Here is a 23,624-nt window from a genome sequence, read left to right on the forward strand (position 1 = left end):
AGGAGGGGGAGGTGTTTAAAGCGAATACATAAAACTGGCTGGGAGACACAAAATCACCAGAGGGATTTTAACGGAAAGGCCTCCAGAGCAGGACTGCAGGTGCCTGACGACCCCTCTGCTGCCCCCTAGAGGTGCAGGTTGTACACTGCACGTGCACTCATTTTAATAAGAATAATAACATATTATATTTCATTTATCCCTCAAGGGGAATTTCCTTTTCTGCATTTAACCAATCATGGATAAACCATAAGCAGTTGGCTGCCATCTGTCAACGCCAGCGGAGCAGTTAGGGGTTCGGTGTCTTGCTCAATAACACTTCGACACTTCGAAACCAGGAATATTTGGTTCAGAGGACAATCGCTCTACCTCCTGTGCCACGCGCCCCAACATAGTGAAACTCCTCATTAACCAGTCAAGTCTCACAGAGGACCACGTCTATTGACGGCTCCAAAGACGGATCATTGTGAAGTCGCACAGGCGTTTATTCATAAACCTCGACCTCTGACTTTCAACCTCCCCCCAGTGACCTTGTAGCCACCGAGGTCGCCGTCTGTACCACACCTGTGCCTCCTCCTCCGGTGCACGCACCTGGCAGGAAGGAAGACTGACTGTTGTCACCGCTACTCGTTATGTTGCCGACCGGCAGACACACAGAGAGCGCGGGGATGGTATTTGCATGGTTTGTGCACAGAGGGATGTGCCGTGTGCCGCTGCGGCGGGATTGTTAGAGCGAGGGCTGTGACAGCTCCTCGCTTATTGTTCCGCGTTAGTCTTTCATGAGGCAGGTGCTCCTGCCGCGGTCGGGCTCTTTGTCCCCACGCGGCAGTTTAAAGGGAACATCTGCGCTCGGCTCAGGGACGATTGCGCCGCGCTTTGGCTGATTTATTCTCCTGCGACGAATCACCTCTGTCACACTCTCACAGACAGGACGTACATTGCTGCTCTGAGGTTTCAGTAATAAATATAGCACGTCAAACTCTAATTCTTAATAATTGCTTGGTTTAGGATGGATGTGGGTCTGAACCAGCTGCTAAACGGGCATTTCTGCAATTGTTTGTGTGTGTGTGTGTGCACGCATCTTTGTTCACTGCAGTGTTTTTGTTTAGAGCCGGGCGCGTTGGCAGGGAACAGCCAACTGTGCAAGAACAGATAAACGTCAAGAAGAATAACTCATCCTTGTGATGCGGGAGCAGGCGGGAGGACGTGGGGTTGTATTTAAGATTATGGGTCCAGTGAAGCTGAAGTGTGTGTATGTGTGTGTGTTGCGCAGTAGTCCGGAGCCACCCAGTGGTGAAGGTGCAGACTGCAGGTCACAAAATCCAGACCCTCAATCCTCCTTCATTTGTCACCCCGGCAACAAGGTCCTACTCATTCAGAGTCCGGAGAGCCTTTCTGCTGCCTGCTGGGAAATCGAGTTTCAGTCTGAGCCAAACATGCTCGCCCTGGCTGCAGCGGCCGGCTGTTTGCAGCAGGGGGCAGCAGAGGTTCGCAAAGAGACTGAACACCGGGCAGCGTCTGCTCAGTCAGTCAGTCAGTCTGGTACAAACAGAGAAAGCTATGAAGGTCAAACGTCATTTCTGAGGAGATGAAAACAAAAAAAAGATAAACACCTCCATTTAAACAAAGGAAACCCAGAATTTATCAAGTCAGTGTGCACGGCGGGGCCCGTCCCCTATGGTGGGGCTTCCTGGGGCCGTCTGCCTCTGAAACAGATAACCCCATGTGGGTAAAAAGTGTGTAAACAACCCTAAGGCAGCCATTCTCTCTGCAAGGGTGGAATGGGGGTCTGGCTCTGGTCCTGGGTGGAGGCCTTCCAACCAGTGACAACAGGATGACTGGCCTCTCCTCACCTGGCAGCTCTGCGTTTTTCCTGAAGTCGTCAAGGCACTGGAGGCTCCCCGCGCTCTCGAGCGTCAGGCTGTTGTTGAGGTACCAGAAGAGGAGCGTGATGAGGATGATGAAGAGGCCGATGGCTGTAAGACACCCGAGCACCTCCGGAGAGACTGCAGGGGGAGAAACCGCGGCTGTAAGTCCAATCACATTATCCCGCGACTGCCAGTGGCAGCGACACTTTAATTTCAAAAATAAAAGACGGGTCAGGTGACGGATGAGAGGCTGTGCCGAGCCGTAACCTCCAGGTTACCATGGCAACAAGTTCAGGTGCAGCCTCTCTCCCTGACTCCAGACAGAGGCAAGTCAGATCACGCACGCACACGTGCACACGCGCACACGCACCAGGAGAATCTGTTCACATCTTCCGTCTGAGCCAAAACAACACCGTTTGGATTTACTGCCATTTCTGAAAACCAATTAATTGAAAATGGGAGGGGGGGATCGATACTGCTGAACTCCCAAAACGTTAAACCCCGAGAAATTTGTGTGTGAATGTGCCATTAACAGCTCTTTTTGGTCTGAGTTTGAAGAGATTTAGAAAAGAATTGATACAGTCTTTGTGTTTGTGTCTTAAACTGCTTTAAATCAACCCGAGAGGCAAATAGCTGGAGCAGTAACGTCCAGAGATTTGCTCCCACCAGCGCCCTGCTATTTCATCTTGGGACTGCAGGAGGTGCTGTTGGAACTGCAGTCATGAAACAACAGCTCACCGGGGCTTGAAATTGAACAAACAAGTCAATACGATGTACTCCAGAGTGAAAAATTTCTCATTATGATAGAAATACCTCGAAATCGGTTTCCTATAATTAATAATTATATTGGTAATGACAGGCCTGACGTTTCACCTCTGGTTTGCGTTGTGTTTTTCTAACGTGAATCTAAACTCAAAAAAAACTATTTTACTAACCGGACGTCTCTCAGAGCACATCAGAAGTGAGTGCCATGAATAGGTTAGAAAAAGACACAAAAAAAAAGTTGCATGTATCTGGTTCCTCTGCTTCAAATGAACATCTCTAGGCTCGTCGTTGGGTTCGGAGAACTCTCACACCAATGGAACCCTCTTCCCCTTCTCTTCCTCTGGACCTACAACCCCAAGTACTTGTACCCAAAGCCCCATCTGGAAACACCACGTATGGAGTTGTTTGCCAAAGAAATAAAGCCCAAACATTGTGTTGTTCTGATGGCACCCACTTGGGTCAGATCTGATGCATTTGTAGAATAAGCTTACAGATAGCTTAATAGACTATCGCGATTGTCACACCCATTGTTAAACACAAAGTGTCAAACAAGGGAACCATGATGAACCAACACCAGCACCAATATTCCGCAATCCCCCAGTGGATCATCACGGAGACCTTTTTTATGATTAAAACAAGACTCGAGAAAACCAAACGACTGGATTCTTCCTCTTCTATTCTTCTCTTGACTGTTTCTCTCGGGGTTGGCCACATCGAATCTTCTAAAGCTTTCTTCTCGCCATTTCCAACTTATACTTTCCTCATACACACCCTGCAACAAACTACTGGATTGCACATGCTTATACAAAAGATAAAAATGATGACAGAAGGATGACTGGAGAAATTTAATCAGCAGAAGAAACAACTAGAACAGTCAATCAGAAACTTAATTCTGAGTACACAGAGAGAAAGGTGCTGCCAGTCAGGTGTCTTTGGGCCGAGAGCTCTCGGGAGAGAGAGAACCAAGAGTTTCCTGGTACTCCCTTGAGTGTTCCGACAATGTTTGGCAGCGCATGTAGAAGGACTTAGTGAGAGAAGCATCTGATCCTGTCTTATCAGCCTTTATCACTGAGTACAGTGAACGTTATTGTATGATTACCATATGATTCAAGTGAGCCAAGCAACAGAAATAACAAGAAACAAAAACATCCCAGCAGAGGCCCAGCCTGGCATCCTCAGGGATTCTCCTGGCTCACCAGTTGTTGTGTTTTCAGCTCCCGTATGGCCGTGGCTACAGTCCCCCCAATTAAGCCAAGCCTAAAGGATCGGCCTCTGGCTTTTCCCTTACCCACAAAACCTAACCTACACTAGAAACCCGCATACAAACAATGCTATAACCTGCATAATTTGTTTTCCTCACCCAGGAGCATTAACTAACTTGCTACGACAAGCATGGATCCACTTGTTCTTGCCCTAAACTTTCACAGCAGTGTCAGTCACTCAAAGCAAAGACTAAGACTAACCTCTATGGCTTGTGAATCATTACCCATTGACCTGGAACAGAAGAGTGACCACCCACAGGGGGTTCTGAACCCCAGTCTTTAAGTGAGCAGTAGATCTAACCGCCTCGGTCAGTTGAAAACAGTAGGATAACTAGGCATGGGAAGTTTAGTGCACGTCAGCTGTTCTTGGGTCTTCAAGACAGGAACATGGGTCTTTCAATGATGACTTCAAAAGGGCTCAGGCCTGTTACTCTGTTTGGTGTGACTCTCATGTTGCACAGGACTGCGGGCAATGCATCAGGGAATGCCCTCACGTTGTTTCTTTGAAAGATGCTCCTTTAAAGAGGAATTGGTGTGTTTCACCTGACTGTATGACATGGCGGGTACAGGCAGTGCTTTAGTGACCACCTGTTGTTCAGGATTCTACTGACTTCAGCACACACAGCTCCTGTGAAATGAGGTCCTTGATCAGAGCAGATTTTGTCTGGCAGGCCATATAATGGAATGAAGTCTTTCTCCAACATTTTCACTGTATGCAATGCTGTTCCATGTTTAGTAGACACCAATTGAATCCATCTTGAGAACTTGTCAATGATGACTAGTACATTTGATGTTGCATCTGAATGGACCTGGACATGCTGGAGTTTGAAGCAGAGGCATTTTTCTCTTCCTGTCTCCTTATTTTCATTGATAAGTCAAACATCCGCGTACAATTTCTTTTGCTATGGCAGGAAACTTAGAATTCCACCAGACTTGTATGGCTGTCTTTCATCTTTCCAGCACCGATGTATCTGGATGGCCAAGTAAGGCAGACGAACTACTGTTTTGCCCCCATGTGTCCACACCTACTCATCATGAAGCTTGGCCTCATTTTCAATCCAAGTCCACTTTTCTTAAAACGTTGCATTCGCTTGCATGTCTTTAATGACAAGTGCCTGGAGGCAATCGGTCCAATGGCATTTGGTTCCGTTGAAGGTGACGGCAAGCCATTCTTGAAACTCACTAAACAGTGGCATTTTCTTGTCGGCACCTTTCACACCCCTCCTTGAGCTTCTATCTATTTGTGGTGAATGGGTTTGACCCAGTGCTTCTCACCGAGAAGGTGTGCGCATGTTTAGTTGCCCCCTGACCTGGTGCCTGTACATTTGAGTTTAACGCAGTGGAAGAAAAGGTAGCCGCCCTCCACCTTCAAGTGGTTGGACTTCAAAGATCACATGGGCATTCTACCTGGAGGGGTATAATGGGATGAACATCCCCCATCTGAACCCAGGTAGTGTTTTGTTGTTAGACTTCTGTGTTAGTCACGGACCGTCCATAACAAACACCATGTTCAGGCATAAGGGTGTGCATATGTCCACTTGGCACCAATACACCCTAGGCCATGTCGGTGTCTACAGCGGCAGTAACCTAAAAACCCATTGGTGGACACCAGCGGTGTCAAGAACATTCTGGTTCTTCATCTGACGGTTCGGGAACAAGAAGCCATGTGTCTCCCACTCTACAATTGTCAGGTTCACACTCTTGATATCATTCAATAGGTCATTGAGGTATTGAGGTATTGGGACATGAGCGGGCCCCCCTTTTCTCTTCCAATGCCACCCATATCCAAGTTTGGAGTACTGGGAAAAAAAAAAAAAAGAGTATGAAGTTGTTGCAGAAACCAGTGGCAGAGTTAGTCACTGGTGCTCCAGGTCTCTGAAGTGTAGAAGCTATCTTGGTACATTTGACGGTAGTATGTGAGGATTGGTGAATTCACACTTGGATTGCTTTCCATCCGTCGTCAAATGCCTCCTTTTCTTCACCCAAAGTAGTGTCCACTGTGGCTCTTAATTGGTCACTTCATGATTTTGCAACACAATACTCAGAATCTGCAGGCCATCACATGCTTTAACTTCAACCAGATTTCCATCCCCACATGATCTTTGGACCATTCATCCAGTTCTTCAGGTGTAGCTGCTTTGTATTATCACCTTCTTGCTATGCACCCATAGAAACTTAGTACTCTTTGTTTCTTCATTGGAGGATATGCTGACATACTCCTTCAACTCCTTCTTGGACGCCAGAGGGACTCAAAGAGTGGCTGTGTGGTCCTCACTTCTTCTGGTTCACTGGTTGGGGGTTACCAGGGGGCAGGCTCAGGATGAATAGCAACTCCTTTCATCAGCATCATCGGACGGGTGTACAAGGTTCCTCCTTTTCAAGTTGGGCGGATTGTTGCGCTTCGAGTTTGACAAAAATAGCTGCTAATTGAGTTCTCAGTTCATGTTTCGACATGGTATCCTTGTTCTCAATTCAACTTTCCAGCCATTGACTTCCTTCACAATTATTTTGACTTTGTCCTTCACTGAGTCCAGTGAAAGTCCAACCATTTCTTAGTAGAGATTTCTCCGTAACAACTCTGATCATGCTAGTTTTTGAACAGTCAGTAAACACTTCTCTCACTTTGTTCAGGGGCCAAACCCAACCCTTCCTTTTGGTCTGGTGTTGGGTACAAAACTATCTGAGACTCTAATTTGAGCTTAGCACTGACATGCCTGAAAAAGGGTTCCATCATGAAACCAAACTCTAGTTGTTCAATTTTTGCTGTGGGAAAAGGTGGACTTCACACTACTGTTGACGCTCTTAACAAAGGTAGGTAATGGTCGCTCTTTTACCCCTTTTCACAAAAAAAATAACACCAGATGAAGATGTAAAACACCTTGGGCTCAACCATTAGTATCCAGAGAAAACAAAAAAGTCAGCTACCCTCTCCTCCTTTCTCCCAGCACACAAATACAGTTGACGGGACGGCCGCACACACACAAGAACAGCCAGACAGAAACGCTGATCCTTAAAACAAAGCTTGATAAGTCACTTCTTAAACCTTATGGATGCCTCAATTCTAGATTAAGCACAGACAACTAGCTCCTACTCACTAGTCATAAATCAGATCAGCTCTTAACTCTGGACTGACTATACAGCCTTTACACTTTTTAGCAAACTCAGTAGGAACCGACAACACCCACGCTGACTGGTGACGCTGATGACTAGAACCTGGCCCCGCGCCATGGAAAGTCTCCCTCGAACTTAGGCCATGGGAAGCACGCCAGATGGTTCTCTCCGGGGCTGCATCAGACTTGGGGTTGCAACCTGGCCTACCCTATTTTAGTTTGCACGAAGGAGGAACCAAAATGAATCGTAAAGAGAAAACTAATACTATATTCCCCACGGGAGGTTACCGGATTACAGTGTCTGGATCTGTATCCCCTGTATTCAGTCACCCAGTGTTTCAGACTCAGACCCTCTTTTACAAACACACACACAGTACATGGCCATCTGTGTGAATCAGTTTTTGCTTCCAGTAGACTTCAAAATGTTGCTTACTCTTATCTGAGAAACAGATGCTCAGTTTGGGGCTAATCTCACATTACTGTTTACTTTCGATTTCGAGGATCGGAAAAAAAAAAAAAACATAATATCTCACAATGGGGCACTAGAGGCATCAGAAATATTGTCTGTGCTGAATAAAATAATCACATATAAAAGGTACAAAAAGATGATTTGGATTATTACAAAATGCCATGGATGAGGTGGGGGCAGGAAGTGGAAACAAACAGTGTTACACAAGGAGAGGGAACAATGTTAGGCTTTTAAAAGAAGGCAGGGATGAAATCAACATCAGGGGTTTCATAGTTTGTTATTAATTACAAAACAAAGATTTTAACCGGAAAAACTATAAATATGACTGAATTTCCACCAGCCATGAAACGTCTCCTGCAATCAATGTTGGTGGTTCTTGTGTTTTTGCATTTTTAATTGGAACTGCGTTCCCGACTGAATTATTCAGGGTCCTGGAGTTGTTATGATGCGTCCAAATCGAATCGTAAGAAAGTAAAATTCAGAAGAAAAATAAAGGGCTCCCTGATAGTCTACTTTCTGTTAAGGTTCTCTGTGAAGGAGACAAGGGCCTGATTTGATTGACAGGAGAGTGTGAATATTGGTGTAAAATGACAGTCGGCCTGCAGCCGACGCCAACTGATGGTCAGATCCTCAACGTTGTGTGTGTGTGTGTGTGTTAAAGTGTGCCCACTGTTGCGCGTCACTACTGTCGATTTTCTGTTCCCCTTCTCGTCCTGCGGAAGCGGCCACCACGCCAAGCATCGAAAAGCCTGGAACCATTTCGTAACCGCAAGAAGACGCCCTCACACTCTCAACAGCCCGCCCACGCACACACTCCAGCACTTCATGATCAAACCAGCTAGGGAGCTCAACTCCTGCTGGAGTCATCACACACACACACACACACACACACGGAATCAATGTTCACCAGTATTCATATTCCAGGGTGCTGAGTGTCTGTCAAGCCTGCCTGGGCGAAGGGTCTGCTGCGCCACCGTTAATTTCAAAATCAGACCTGCAGGGGGAAGACGGGCCGCTCACACCTAGGCTAACGGAGACGCTGGTACGAATGTGACATCGCAGCTTGCCAGTGCTCGTCAGTGCTTTGCAATTATGGCCATTTTTTTTATGGATTCATTTATGATAATAAAAACGAACCCTTTTTAAAGTCCATTAAGTAAATCTAAAAAGCAATGCTCCCTCCATCACCTTTTCATCGTACCAAACATTAAGCCATGATAATAATCGTCTGAGGTCATCTGTAAGTCATTCAGCAATGCTGCTCATCCAATCACCAACTGCAGTCAGATTTCTAAAAAGTTATCATTCAGGGATCCACCTTTTCACTTTCACTATTATACTGAAAGTCCTTTGTGGACATTTCTTCGCCGGTGCTACGGCTTCTATTTGAGAATGTACCTTATTATCGGAGTGATTGTTAAAGAAATCCTCATTTGAGGAGATTAATATTTAATTTCAGATCGGTGAAAGGCGGCACAGTAAGTTACGACCAGAAGAAGTCAATATTTCTTTTGCCTCCGGAAACGAGCTTTTGTTTCCTTTCTCACTAAATGAAATATATTCAAAATCAAAACCAACATCATCTGATGGCTGCTTGACAGTGATTAGAAAAGTGACAGGTTCTGAGCGAGAGGGTTGAGAGGGAGGCGGCGTCCGGGAGTCAAACACCAACCCACCCCCCACTGAGCTCTGATCTGCCCTACCTTTTCGGACGCAGACCAACTCATGCACGCCACAGTTACGCTCGCCACCTGGAAAGACAATGCAGGTTCAATGAGTGGCGTTGTGATGGGGAGGGAGGGGGGGGGGGAGACAAATGTCATGGAGGCTTATCAAAACATGGTTACAGTTGAGACACAAAGAGGAAGTGTAAGCAGAAGACAAAGACAGGCAGACAGAGGGTGGGGCAGTCCAGCGACCACGCTCCGAGAGGTCGAGCTGTTGGTTGAAACATGAAATATTGTGACCTGCTGATACGTTTCCAATCATAGTGTTTGGTGTCGTCTTGATGTAGCTTACTAAAGTAAAAGAAACCCCATTCCTCTGCTCATCAGTTACGTGTGAGGTTGCAATGCTAAGTGACAAGAAGAGACTTGTTTGCTCCTTAATGGGCATTTACGTTAAATATTCAGTGGAGATGAAAATGGCGGGCAGAGGTATGCCTATTTCCACCAGCTAGCTTTGCTAGCAGCCAACAGAGCCCCAACGGCGCTCCGCTGGATAGCTGCTAATCAATCAGACGCGTCCCTGTTGACACTGATGTATTCAATGTTGGTAAAAGTTGTATTATATTTCTATAGTGATGTTAATAGAACATGTCTTCCCGCTAAAAGTGCTGATTCTTTTTCTGACTCCAATCATAAATCATAAAAAAAAAAAATTAAAAAAAAATGTCTCAATCTCTGGCATTGTAAACCTGCCATGATGGCACCGCTCACATATAATTGTTTTCAAGTACTCCACACAAACACGCACATACACACGCAGCATTGTTTACTATCACTTTAACATCATTCTTTAATAGCTTTGGTTTAGTTTGGATCTCCAGCCATATTCTTGTGGACGATTCTTTGGTCTTAAACAACCCTGAAATAAGTCCAATGGCTGTCAGTTGAAATGGAAATATATATCGGATTGACAACGATGCTAAGCCTGAAGAGTCTATCTTGGCTAATGAAATAAAGATAATTAGGAATATTCAAAATCCAAAAGAAAACCTAATATGAATGTACCAAATCTGTAGGCAAGGGGTGTGTTGAGGGTTTAATCTCTATTAGCGCTACAAAGATCTTAAAATGACAGAAATACTGTCCTTAATATTATTGATGGTGGCGACTGCAGATGCTGCTTGTCCATGAGAACATTATATTATGATTAGCGAGGCTGTAACTCAATATGGCAGACCCGCGAGTAGATCTGTGACGATTTCTCCCGGAGGCCTTCAATCAATTGGGCCGTCACTCACACTCCAGGGAAGGTGGAAAACTCGGGCTCGGCTCCGAAACACCTCCCGCTGGTTTTGCTTGTGAAGCCAACAAAAGCCAGAAAAGTGGCACCCGCATCAGCGTGGCATCTCAGTGCCTCTTCCAACAGATTTGTTTGGAGAATGATGTTCCTACCAATTCTCTGCATGAGCTTGTGCTACTGCTCCCAGCATCCCCATCCCACCCAACCGCCACTCCACAAATTGCAATTCATTAGGCAGACACGAATTGCACAATGTAAGTTATCGAAGTACGCGACACACCGAGTGTAGTTTCACAACTTCCTGTGTTGGTCGGTTTCTCTGTCCCTCAAGGCAAGAATACAGCGATGATAACTGTGACCTAATGGCAGCCCCTGCTAATCCGATGACACTATCACTTTTCCACTTTTCAAACCTATCAACGTTTTTCAGAGCTTGCGAACAAACTACTGTCGAAAAGAAGTCACAGCACATCTAACTTCATCGGAGGACACCCACACACTGAGGGTAATTTATTGAGAAGACTCAACCTTTGTTTACAGAGGTTAGACTGGATTGGAAGGGATTCAGTTGACAGTCTTCAAAAATGACACTCGGAATAACATGCCATTAACGCCAAAAACGACCTTTTTGAAACATCACTTTGGCTTTACGACAGAAACGGTAAATAAAGACACTTGAAATAATCACCTTGATTAAAATGCACCGATGTGCATGAGCAGCCTCAATGACACACACAAACACATACAACAAACATACACACCTGTAGTTGGGTAACCTGCTTGGCATTAATGGATTCTACTGTCAGAATGAAAAAGAAAACTAGCTTTCAGCCATATGCAGTAACACACACACACACACACATCAACATTCAATACTGGCGCCCGGTGTTTACATTTCATGCGCATCCTGTTGAACCTGTTGCAGAAAAGCCAGAGGAAATCTCACGGGTGGTGGGTCTGTGGCAGCAGGACACACACACCTCTTCATGGTGCACCTGTGTGCAGCTGACTCCCATGTTACTACACGTAAACACGGCGCTGTAGAAGCAGTGGAGGTGTATGAGAAGACGGAGCAGCGCCATCAGAAGCGCGGGCTGGGAGCTGTAGCCGTTGTCCAACATGTTGACATGGCAGCTGCGTGTGGGAGGAAGCGCTGTCTCACCCTCCAAACAGCTAACTGTTGAGGATAACGCGAGGAAGGTGCTTCTGTGCCGGCTGCTCGTATCCCCCCCCCCCCTCACACACACACACACACACACAAACTCCACAAGCAAAATTCTGTAATCCTTTTATCAAATTCCCTCAGCCATGTCCAAATTATTTGGGAATGCATTGATTCAGAGAGGAGTCACATCACGCTCTGGTTACTGTACAACCATATTAATTCCGATACCCTGGATTTCATAATGTTCTCAGGATGAGCCGTGGCGTTCCATCACTCCTGAGACGAACATGAAGCACTTTCGCTCCTCCGTGTGCCAACTGTAGTACTTGGAGGAAAAAAAAACACATTTAAACCTAGTGCAGCACAAGCCAATCATCATGATTTTTTTAATAATTCATACGATTTTAAATAATTAACAGATCACAGCCTGGCGATTAGCTTGTGAGCAGCACCGTTACACAACACTAGGATGTGTCGCCACTTCTGAAACAACTCTCTTAGATACGGACATGTTTCAAAACAACTTGTCCAGTTTAATGAGCAGTTCAGTCAAACTTAGCGAGGCTGAGGGATGAAAACACCATGCAAAGGAAAGTTCATCCTACTTGAAAAATTTGGAAATTTGTCCATGTTTGCTATCTTTAGCCTTGACAGAGAGCAGAGCAGGCAGTGTGCGCTGCCTGTTTCCAACAAAAACCAGAAACGCAAATAACCTGATCCGTCGATTTAAGAAAAACATCTCTGAGTACCATAGAACATGGAAAAAGAAAAAGGACATGGATGGTAAAAAATTAAAAAAAGATAATATCTGAGCCCCTGATAACAGTGAGGGACTAAATCTACCATTGACTTCTGAAACAAAGCCGCCAGCATGCAGCCAATGACCATTGGCGGTCCTGATGGATCTTGAGGGTTCATAGTCAGTTTGATGCGACAAAGGCTCTTGGATGAAGGTTTAAGAAACGGAGCAGGCCCGGTTGCCACGAGCTGGATGAGACTCTTCACATTAACACAAAGACAATTGTGAAAATGCAGTCATCTTATATTTGCATATTGCAATTATATGTTCCTTGGTAATAATTAAACTATATTATTATCCACTGAGAATTGGCCCATTGAATTAAAGGTTTAGTGAAGCGCAGATGACCGTCATATTGACACCATTCCAGCCGATCAGCAGCTAAGAATACCTGCACTGATTGCCTCGTTTCCTCCACCGTTGTGCTGTGACCTCTGCACCTTCTGGATGAGGTGATAAATCACGTTTAAAGCGGAGACATTTATTATTGCAACATCACGGGGCGCAAATTAAAACAATAACCCACCACCGGGGTTGTTCATTAGTTACCCCGCTGTCCGGTAGAGACTCCACCTGCCCCCTGATGTTCCGTCATCTGGTGGGATGATGTATATAAATCTGTTGAGGATACAATTACTGGCCTCCGCTCAATGCTCCCCGATGAGGAAAAAAAAAAAAGTTTCCCACGCTAATGTCGACTGAGGGCTGATTAGTCAAGATAAAGGACGGAGAAAATGGGACGCAAAGAAGATGAGCTTTCATGAAATGAAACAACGAGGCTCTGAGGCGGTAATGAAATTCACCTCAGCAGTGCAATCACGCCGTCTGGGTCGCTTTAGTGTTTATGACCGTCTGAGTACCGATGTACTGCCTCGTCTGTCACATGATCTGCCCCGCCGCCCGGCAGAAATCAATTTGGCGCTTATGCCGTGGTGGGACGCCAGGTTCGTCTGAGTCTTCTAAGTAAACCAGATCACGGTGACGTCCGAGGCCCCGAGCTGCCCCGCCCCCCTCCTTCGCAGGCTGGCACCATTCAACACTTTGTCCCAGTTTGCCTCTCAGGAATCTCCTCGACCTGCCCCTGCAGAAGCAGGCTACTGAGTCCCACAGTCTGGAGGTCAGACACAGCCGATCGAGGCCCCGACACACAAAACGACCCGGCGGAGAGCAGGAGGTCACCGAGACAGAGCAGGCGACAGTCCCAATTAGGTGTCGGCGTCAAAGACAAAATATAATATGAATGTGGGACCAGTGGTTTACAGGGTTCGCCATTGATCATATATGAAATGAGGTTCGTGTTAAAAACAGGATTATGTAAATTTCACTTATCCCTTGTCAACCATGCACATAAATAAACATTACTTAAAGTTTAATGTTCATTTGCGAGTAAATGACGAACCCAGACACATGGATTATGCGCAAACATGGTACATTTAACCCCTCGTCGCCTGCATACCGTCACTGGAAGAAATGCAAACAGGTGGCTGTTTTACATCTCACATGCCATCTTTTGATAAATCAGCCCTGATCGATTTTGCACCTTTGTTTCGTTCCCTTTCCAGCACTCGAGTGCCGCCCGAACTGCACGGGGAAAGGTCAGAGGATGGTCGGGGCGGCTGGCGAGGCGCGGTTGTTTCCAGCACCAATCAGCTCAGGCCAAGCCAATTAGCTCTGGGGAGAATTCAGTTCGTCAAAGATTAGCCGTCTCACAGAGCCCTTCAGTAGGAGGATAAGGAAACAACAGCGGCAGCATCCTCCATTTTAATCCATAGAAGAGGTAATGTTGTGCGGGGCTACTCATTGTTAACCATTTCCCAAGCATTCTCTAAAGCACCCCTGACAAAACCGCCATTTTAACTGCAAAACATGCAGTTAATCCAGCAGATATAGTTGAGTAAAATAAAGTCAGAAAGACACAGCTCGATTTGTTAGGCAAACCCGCAGCCTTGGCTGTGAAACTGAAGCTGGCATATTATGGGACTCGTCTGATACGGCCATTATAGGCGGGATTAAAATAGACCACCTTGTCCAGAAGTATGTGCTACTTTTTTGTTTTCACACCCCCCAGGGGTATTTAATTATGGAAGACATGATTGGAGCGCAGAATTTCAGTGTGAGTCCACTTGGCCTACCGTCTACATCCTTCACCCTGTCAGCAATTACATGAGTACGCACACAGTTTGACCTGCAGAGCGCTGGAAGACACTAAAGACAGCAGGGTGGGCTCTTGGGATGTACAGTCAGGTCAAGGAGTGAGCGCTCCCACGTGCACCCAGTGAACAGGCAAGCAGTATTTGAGCTCCATTGAGCCTCTGGGGTTGCGAGAGGGGAGCCGCCTGGGAGTATTCTGCCCAGGAACATCGACAAACAAGGCAAGGGCGCGCAGGGAGCGGGTCTGCTTATTCCCTCCCCCCCCCCGCTCCGATGAGACAAAGGTGACCTGACGTCTCCAGATCCACAGGCAACGAGCCCCAGAGGCTCCGACATACAAGGCTAATCACCGCTTCGCAAAGACACAGACTGTCTGTCTGAGCACATTCGGGTCGACTCGTTCTTTTTATTTGGTGCAAAAAAGCGCAGGCCTCGATAATCGGCGCGTTTTTGACTTGCAACGCGGGAAGTTTTATGGCTGATAGTGCACATATACTTTTAATAAATGGACTTTTCACTCTGCCGCAGGCGATGAAGATAAGGTTTTGGCAGATCGGGACAAAATCTTCAGTCTCAGCCGCAGCGGGTGTACATGACAGTCCGATGTGAAGATGAAGGTGATGCCGATGTGCTGCTTGGAAATCGCTCAGGTGGCTTTTCTGTTGGAAGTTTCCACTTCTAAAGAACAGACAAGGGGAGAACTACAACTTTTTATAAATGGGTCTAAAATGAAAAGGCTTGTTCTTTCTGTGAACATGTTACCATGGTTGGGTGTTTTACTTTAAATGACTGTCAGCGTTTGATAAATCAAGAATATCAGATTCTCTTTAATCCCTGATATTCCAGCCAGCCTGGGGTGAATCTCGTTTTTAGCCTGCAGTGGCACGCCGTTATTTATGAGTCAATTTATTGCTCTTTTACAACGTACCCCATTCGAAATGGATCTCTTAGGCATGTTTACGATCACTGTGTGTGACATGCGCTCAGAGGATAAGGAGGGTTGAGAATATCTATCGTGTCATGTCGGGGAGTTTTTTCTGTTTTTTTTTTTTTTTTTTTTGCGCAAACCCCCCGCAACATTTGTGTCTCCGTTCATCCGAACAAATGGTTCAAAATTTCCGCAGATGTGGAACAGAGAGCATTTTCATATTTCACCATTTATTCCAGTCCTCTAATTGTGGGTATAAAAGCTTTTGTGCACACCAGATTAGTTCAGTCACTTAGCCATCATTATCACACAGCACACGCTGGGAAGAACTAGTTAACAAGGGAGCTTTGGGAGCTCGGATATATTTGGCATTTTAAGTGTAATGATTGATGGCTCAAAGATGTTGATTCATGGGCGAAGTGGGAAGGAAGAGGGAATTAGCAGAACAAACGCGGTTGCTAATTGTAGCTGAGAGCTTCCCCAGTCACCAACAAGGGAGCAAACATGATCAAAAAATATACTTCAAATCTGGAGGGGATGACATGAGAAGAATCAGAAAAAAGAATGAGAGACGAAAAAAGACCTTCAGATGGCTCCTGTGGTCTGTTCTGAGGCCGACTGCCATCACCGGTTGTTGAGGGGTTAAGGTTTGCTAACCGCTGCTCAGAGCAACAGGAGTAAAGTACGACAACCAACGTGACTGTGGCAAGGGTAGTAGGCAGAGCACAGTCCAACACAACAGAAGTGAAAACAAGAAGAATCGATAAATAGTGGTCACTAATGAGGCGAGTAAGCATGAGAGAAGGGGGTTCTCAGTTTACCCAAAACCTCAGGGGGGAGAATGTGACACCAGGTGGAATAAACTGGAACTTTCAAGTCTCTAAAAATAAGGAGCCGAAGACCAGGCTCTCATATCCAAGTCTAGCTGGTTCCAACCACAGCTGGATCTGTTCATGAACTGCCTTTGCGACACCTGAAGTACACAATTGGGGCGGATTACTGTTAAATGTCACTTTTGAAAAACTTCATTGTGTGTCTTTAAACAAAAAGACATTTCTGTGATTTTGTTTTTTGCCAAAGAAGGGAGTTCTTCTGGTGGCGAACGCTTGTTCAACCGCTTCAAGTCCATTTTCTTGGCCTGTCAATCATCTGTGAGTGAAGGACTTCAAAAATATTGAGAAAAACAAAACAAAAACAAAGCTGTCATTATGATGGGAATTGTCACACCATCGCAGTCCTTGACTTGAATGTGAGCGTTGCCACGGAGACAGAAGGCCCTCTAAATCCAAGCATCTTTTCAACAACATAGTGACTTGCACGCACTTCATCATGTCGACTCAATACAAAGGATAAGCTAATTATTCTCTCTTAAAAGTCCAGCCAAATCTTGTCCTTTCTGTTTCTTTGTTGCCACTCAGTGCACTGATCGAACCCGACAGGACAAACAGAGACCGACTTACAGCGTCCCCGAGGCATCAGAAGCCGGCTGTCAATCAACCCCCATGGCTGCTGAACAACCCTTGGTGGACCAGAGTCAGTGCCGGTAAAAATAGCATCACCGTGGCTCTTTGAGGATACAGAACTCATGGTCCGTGGGCCAGGGAAAGAGAGTGGACCGGCTGCCACGTGTTTCTTCCCCGAAAAACAGAATCCCAAGTCAAACCAAAGTCTTAAAAGTCTTATTTAACCTCTGTGTTTGTTTAACCTGTTGCATTTCCAATCCTGTGACTGCTAACAATTCCCACTCAGATCAGCCTTTGTCAAGGAGTTTGCTTTTTTGGATCAGTCTTGATAACTTACGTGATTTATGTCTTGGTATTTGTTTTTGGGGTTGTATTTCCAGTTTGAAATCTTGTTTTGGATATTTTGAAGAAGATGCTGAGCTCAGACTCATTTTTGAATCAAGGGGGGAAAAATAATGGCATCATGCAAACCAGGAAGTACTTTGACAAAAGAAAAACTTTGTTTTGATTGTGTAAAACCAATGCCTCTACCTCGTAGCGGCAAATCCGTTACTTTTTCCAACATCCTGCAGTCACATTAAGTCTGCTATCCAGTTACCTGTCCCTGAATAATCGAACGCCTCATAACAGGGGGGGGGCAGAACAAAAATCCTGACGGGGAGTCACTATCACTTAAGCAAATGACAATCCCTTTCAAAGCCAGCTGCGCAGAGCTGGTGGACGGGACCAGGACGTCACTAAACACAACTGAGCATCAACATGGTCAGTGAACACATCTCATCGCAATAACATAATGAGCGATTATGTAACACCTAATGCAACACCAGGACTCAGCACGACATAAACATGTCGACGTTGTTGCGGCCAAAGCTTTAGCTGAATTTTTTTTTTCCAACTTTCTTTTTTATAGAAATACTATCTAGGTCATTATATCAAGTTCTCTACGGCACTGATTATTGTCTTATCCTGCAGATAATCCTGATTGGGGAGAAAAGAAAATGTAAAATTAGCAAAATTTCTACAAATTACACTGCTTACAAATCAAACCAGGATATTTTCACATGACTGCTGATTTCTAGAGAAAATTCCCACTCAGTTTTTTGTAAAATTGGCCGTGGTTAGGATTTCATCTCATCGATGGCACCAACAAGGGGAATAGGCATATCGGGATGCATCTAAAACTCGATTTTAACGACGACCACGTACCGGCACAATCGGTTGACATGGTACCACACAATGAAGCAAATGTTCAGTTTTGCTATTTTGGAGGGGTATGTTTTCTCAAAACACACATTTGAAGATGTAGAATCTTAAAAGCAGGCCATTTAGGAAGACTGAGACAAACAAAACAAGGAGAGTGGTCTATCATATTCTTATTTAAATAACCCAAACAATAATCTCTGTATGTGCATAAATTTGTGCCGGTGCAGGTTTTGACTTGGATTAAAAAGGCAAAGGGCTTAGCTGCCCCCACTAAATTATTACAAAAGGGGTCATTTATCAGTGATCTTTTTCAGGGATATTTAAAATACACGCCTTCTATAATCGAAAAAAAAGCACTTAATCTGGTCACAACACGCAAAAATTACAAGGGAGGGGGCGTGCAGTTTGACAAACAGATGAAGAATAATAACACATCCGGGCTGGATGACCAGATAACATCAATTTAAAAGCTAAATTAGAGGTTTTATATCTTTAGCTGGACGTGGATGTGTTCGGGTCTGAGTGAGGCGGGATTAAGTGTGACTCTGTAATCCCGGTTTGTCAGAAGAAGAAAAGAGAAGCATACAACCACGATCGCAAAACGCCGGCGTGGTTTATGGCACACACACACACACACACACACACACACACACACACACACACACACACACACACACACACACACACACACACACACACGTCTTCCACAGATAACGCTCACATTGAACCGTCAACACACGCCGACGCTTTCGCCGTGTGCTGCCGAGCGTCGCGCCGCCGGAGCTGTCCGTTCAGCACCGGCCGTGGCGGAGAGACACGACGGGCGCCGGATGTCAACAAGACCCACAGATAAAATAATACTACTAATAAAAATAACTTCAATTGATTCCACTCAGTCAAAATCACACATCTCGATGTTAAAGCTGTTGTTTTCTCACGCAAACATTTCACTCCCGACACGTTTGTTTTGTTTGTTTAAGTTTGAGTTAATTAGAAGGAGAGGAGAGCCGTTATTGGCCTACTTACCATCAATCGCCATGATTTTCTGTTTGGCTCCTACCAAGACGCGCGGTGATGAAGGGGGGGAACGGTCCACTACCGGAGCTGAGGCGGGGAAAGGGGGGGGGGGGGCAAGAGTGGTACAGTCCATTCCATAACGGCGGTAAATCGAACGAAAATCGAAAAAAATCGTACCTTGTCGAGAATTTCAGATTATAGGAATTATTAAAAATAAAGGAACATTTATATTTACTTTACGGGTGCTGATTTCAATCACAACGCAACTTTTTCAAAAATATATACAAATGACGTTAGTAGTTGTAGTTTAGCTCACAACTTCACCGTGTTACCGCAACTAGCAAATAAATAGCGACATGAATGTTTCACGATAACCTGACCTGAAATTTGTCGTTCGACTGAGCCGTAAATCGCTTGTATTTTTCGTGTATCAATAATAGTAACACGAATAATGATAATAATAATAATAATAATAAAAAATAAGCAGAAATTTACCAAAACCGTCAGCCACTTAAACACTTGGCGGTTTCTACATTTCCCAGATCTCGCGAGATCACTCAGATCACGTGACACGCCCCCTGTCACAGGTGGGATGTCAATCAACCGCATTTTAGACGTCACGTGACCACATATATGAACATAAACATAAACTGTATATAAACACATTAGCTGTCACTAGAATTCACTCAACAAAATCAAGAGAGTAAGAACACAAAGAGGATATGATTGTTTTCAGATCACATTAAATTTCCCATGAGCCTTTGCAGGAGCGCCGCCAAGCGAGGCCACAGCACCGCTGTTGCTGTGAAAAGGACATCAAAATCATCTTATTTGCTTGCAGGACAACTTGACAAAATCCAAGGTCATTTGAAATCACATAAACTTCAACTTTAAGAAGCAGAAACAGGGCTCTGATTGCAGATAAGTATGACCGTGACCTAATGTAAAAGCAAATAATGTCAGTTTGCATCCCTATAATTTGAGTGACACTTATTTATGTGTGTGTTTTCACCCTTTCTCTGTCTAAAAGTGGCTTTTGACAGAAATACGCCCCTAATCAATTACAGTGTCATACAGTGACAGATTACAGTGAACGCACACTTTCAATAATTTTCTCAGCTGCACGCCCTCTTGTATTAGCATCACTATCTTGTCCGCTCCGATTTGTCATTCTGTTCAAATTGCATTTTATCTCATCTTGACACACTGATTGTCATCCTGTCAGAGTGCAGATGTTGCATGGCGATATTCGTTGTTGTGTTGCTTTTTTTTTCTGAGGAATATCTGAAGAAATGTAAACAGCCCTACATGCATAATTCATTCAGCCACATCCTCCCAGCCTCTGAAAACAGCAGCTGCTTTATTGTTTGGGATTTGATTATTACAGCGCGATTAGACCATTTGGAGGTTCAGTGCGTTCTCCAGTGTTGTATGCAGGTGCACATGAATTCTTGAAGCAGCTGCAGCACATTTAGTGAAATGGACGAATGTGGCCTAATCAAGGTCTTTGTGAAACGCACCATCCCTGACTCTGTCGCTGCTCTGAAACCAGAATCCTCTTATTTTTAACGCAACTTATGCAGTAACCAGTGTAGATACAGTACTCAAAATTGAAACCTTATACTGAGGGTATCAGCTGGAGCTTCCCGGCTCTGCACATTCCAAACCCCTCCGGCCTGCTCCAGTTACTCCTCCATACTCCTGGGGCGGGTGTCCAATCCCTCCAATTGCAGGGTCGGTTCGATTCTCGGCTCCACCTGTCTGCACGCCAAAGTGTTCTTGGGCAACACACTGAACTCCAGTAGCTCCCGTTGATGTGGTTAGCGAGACTGTCGTCACTTAGCACCACATTATTTACAAAGAGTCCTACATTTTAGCACGTGAATGCACACTTTCGATAATTTTCTCAGCTCAGAAGAGGCAAAGAGTGCTACATGCTTACATGTAGCACTCTTTGCTTCTTCTCTTGCTTTGCAATTGCTCGTCGTCGCAACAGAACGCTAGCTTGTCTGGTTAGCTTTGTTAACAGTTGGCAAACATGAGGATGCTGTAGTGTCTCTTTCGCAGGCTCTTTTTTAAAAGAATAAATAAATCAATGCAGCGCTTTTCTTAAATTTTTTTCACAGACCTCGCCAGCACTCTTTGTATCCTGGGATGCTTTTCAACAGCCTTGGTGAAAGCCAGCATTTCTCCACATCCAATGCCAAAAGGCAGCATGGGTATATTTTTGAATTCTCAATAAAAACTATTCGTTCGCTCAGGAGTCGGCCGTGATTACATAACATGCCTCCAAACAAATGTGCGCGCACACACACACACACACACACACACAAACACACACCCTCCATCCCTATCTGGACTTTGTTGGGCCTATTTTCGGCTGCTCAAGTGCCCTCTGCTGGACTCATCAAGGCCTCTCCTTCCCGTTGTCATAGAAACGGGCCGACACGTTCCATTAGCTCCCCCGTCCGCCCCAATCACACTCGGCGTGGGAAGGAGCGGAGCCTGCACGTCTCCCGAGCAGGTAGTTGATTTAAAACAGAGGGGGGTGGGCATCGTCCTCTCGTTGCATAAGGACGGATGCCGTAATTGCCAAGAGGGTCGTCTGATCACATCTGGCCCGCCCACGGTTCCCCCGCTCGCTTCTCTCGCACCTCCAACCGAGAGATGAAGGTCCAAGTGACGCCCACGTGGAAACACTCCCCGCGGGTCCAACGGGGCCGCCAGAGTCCTTGTGCGGAACGGGAGGGAGGTGGAATGGTTTCAATCGCGCCATTTCACGAAAAAGGGAGAAATTTTAAAATGGTAACACTTACATCACCTCGTTTACTCCAAAAGCACGGGCGCTTATTGCTTAGCAACAAGCATCCGACCAGACGTAACCAGGTTAGAAAAGATTGCAGGCCGTCAAACAGCAGGGGCTTTTCGTCGGAAGCAAAGGTTGTAAAAGGAAGCCGGGGGGAGAGAGAGACGGCGTGGAGTCTAGGCCGCCCTCTGGCAGGCACCAGGGCAGACATGATGAAATTATGGGCTGTTTTGGCACAAATTAATTGGACATGTAAATCACCAGATTACAGTACTTGTGTATTTCAATGGGTGTGCCTCATTCTGGATATATAGGCTGTGTGTGTGTGTGTGTGTGTGTGTGTGTGTGTGTGTGAGAGAGAGAGGAGAGAGAGAGGAGGGATGAGGCAGGAGTCCAAGTTCCACTTCAAATGAAAGGCTGACTCATTTCTTTTTAATGTTGTCCTGTATGGCCTTTATGTTTCCTCTGTGTGTGTGTGTGTGAGTGTGTACTTTTTGGCTAGGACACCCATAACACGGCCACGGGCAAAAGACAAGAAGGGGAGCACAAAAGTGGATATAAATAGTCAGCGATGAAGTTGAAGTGTTCCCAGGCAAAGAGGCCGCGTCCCTGATTAGGTGGAACACAAGGAGGAGGAGGAAGGAGGACGAAGGAGGACGAAGGAGGAGGAGAACCACCAGCAGGTCAAGGAGAAGAACTGCCACGCTGACGCACGCAGGAAGTCCAAACACATTCATCAACAGAACCTGTCGGGATATTATAGGAGATACAAGAAGAACTGAAATCAAAGAACAAGAATCTGGACCAAAAGATCGAGGAGGACGAGAACCCATAACCATAGACTGACAACCAGAGGACGAGAACCTAAACCAAGGAAAGAGAACCCACAACGAAGGTCAAGAAACCAAACCGAAGGAAGAAAACCCCAAACACAGGACGAGGAATTTAATCAAAAGATCAAGAAACCAAACCAAAGGACGGGAACCAAAACCAAAGACGAGGATTCCGAATCGATGGATGAGAACCTAAACCAGAAAAAGGAGAACCAGATCCAAATAACAAGAACCCAAACGAAGGACAAGAACCTGAACCAAAGGACGAGAACATTTCTCTGTAGGACAACCTTCCATCCAGATGGACGGTCGGATGAAAATAAAGCACATTTCTTCTCCTTTGGGCTGCTGTCTTCAAAGGTCGACCAAGTCGATCCTCTTCGTCCATCTTCTCCCACACCAACTGATTTCCTGTCCTCTCACTCTTTCCAGAAAGATCCTCTGGTGTTCCTCCAGACCTCCTGCCTGGCAGCTCCGACCTCAGCCTCCTCCAACCCAGAGCTTCGCCAGCCAATCTCAGTTTGACTTCATCTCCAGAACATCCAATGTTTGCAATCATTCTGAAGGACTCATTCCTGAGCTGATCCATAGTCACATGTACAATATGATATTCATTGCTATTATTATTATTATTAGTAGTAGTTGTAGTATTAAACTTGTCCTGGTTGGATTGAGATATACTTTCTTTACAAAATCAAACTGGTAAAACTTAATTCCATGCCTGGAGATGTTTTTATTCTATCATATTAAATAAATTGATTAACTTGTTAAAATGATAATAACAATAATAATTATCATCATCAAGTGTTATCGGAGGTCAT

The 23,624-nt window shown here is 45.3% G+C and overlaps 1 protein-coding gene across 5 annotated transcripts in view; it reads right to left on the reverse strand.

Moving 5' to 3' along the window:
• Positions 1 to 19,245, reverse strand: part of syt14a (synaptotagmin XIVa) — a 34,660-nt gene extending 15,415 nt beyond the window's left edge. For all 5 annotated transcript variants that reach the window (XM_086150604.1, XM_086150603.1, XM_086150602.1 and 2 more), the window contains exons 1-3: positions 19,174 to 19,245; positions 9,175 to 9,222; positions 1,851 to 2,003 (exon numbers count right to left, since the gene is read on the reverse strand). In XM_086150604.1, the coding sequence (XP_086006730.1) occupies positions 1,851 to 2,003; positions 9,175 to 9,222; positions 19,174 to 19,186 (214 nt within the window). In that variant the 5' untranslated portion in view covers positions 19,187 to 19,245. The remainder of the gene's footprint in view (positions 1 to 1,850; positions 2,004 to 9,174; positions 9,223 to 19,173) is intronic.
• Between the last annotated feature and the right edge of the window lie 4,379 nt (positions 19,246 to 23,624).

This window comes from Fistularia commersonii, chromosome 8, assembly GCF_037954325.1.
Source record: "Fistularia commersonii isolate RoL2024-O1a breed Wild chromosome 8, RoL_Fcom_v1.0, whole genome shotgun sequence".
In the NCBI taxonomy this organism is placed as follows: Eukaryota; Metazoa; Chordata; class Actinopteri; order Syngnathiformes; family Fistulariidae; genus Fistularia; species Fistularia commersonii.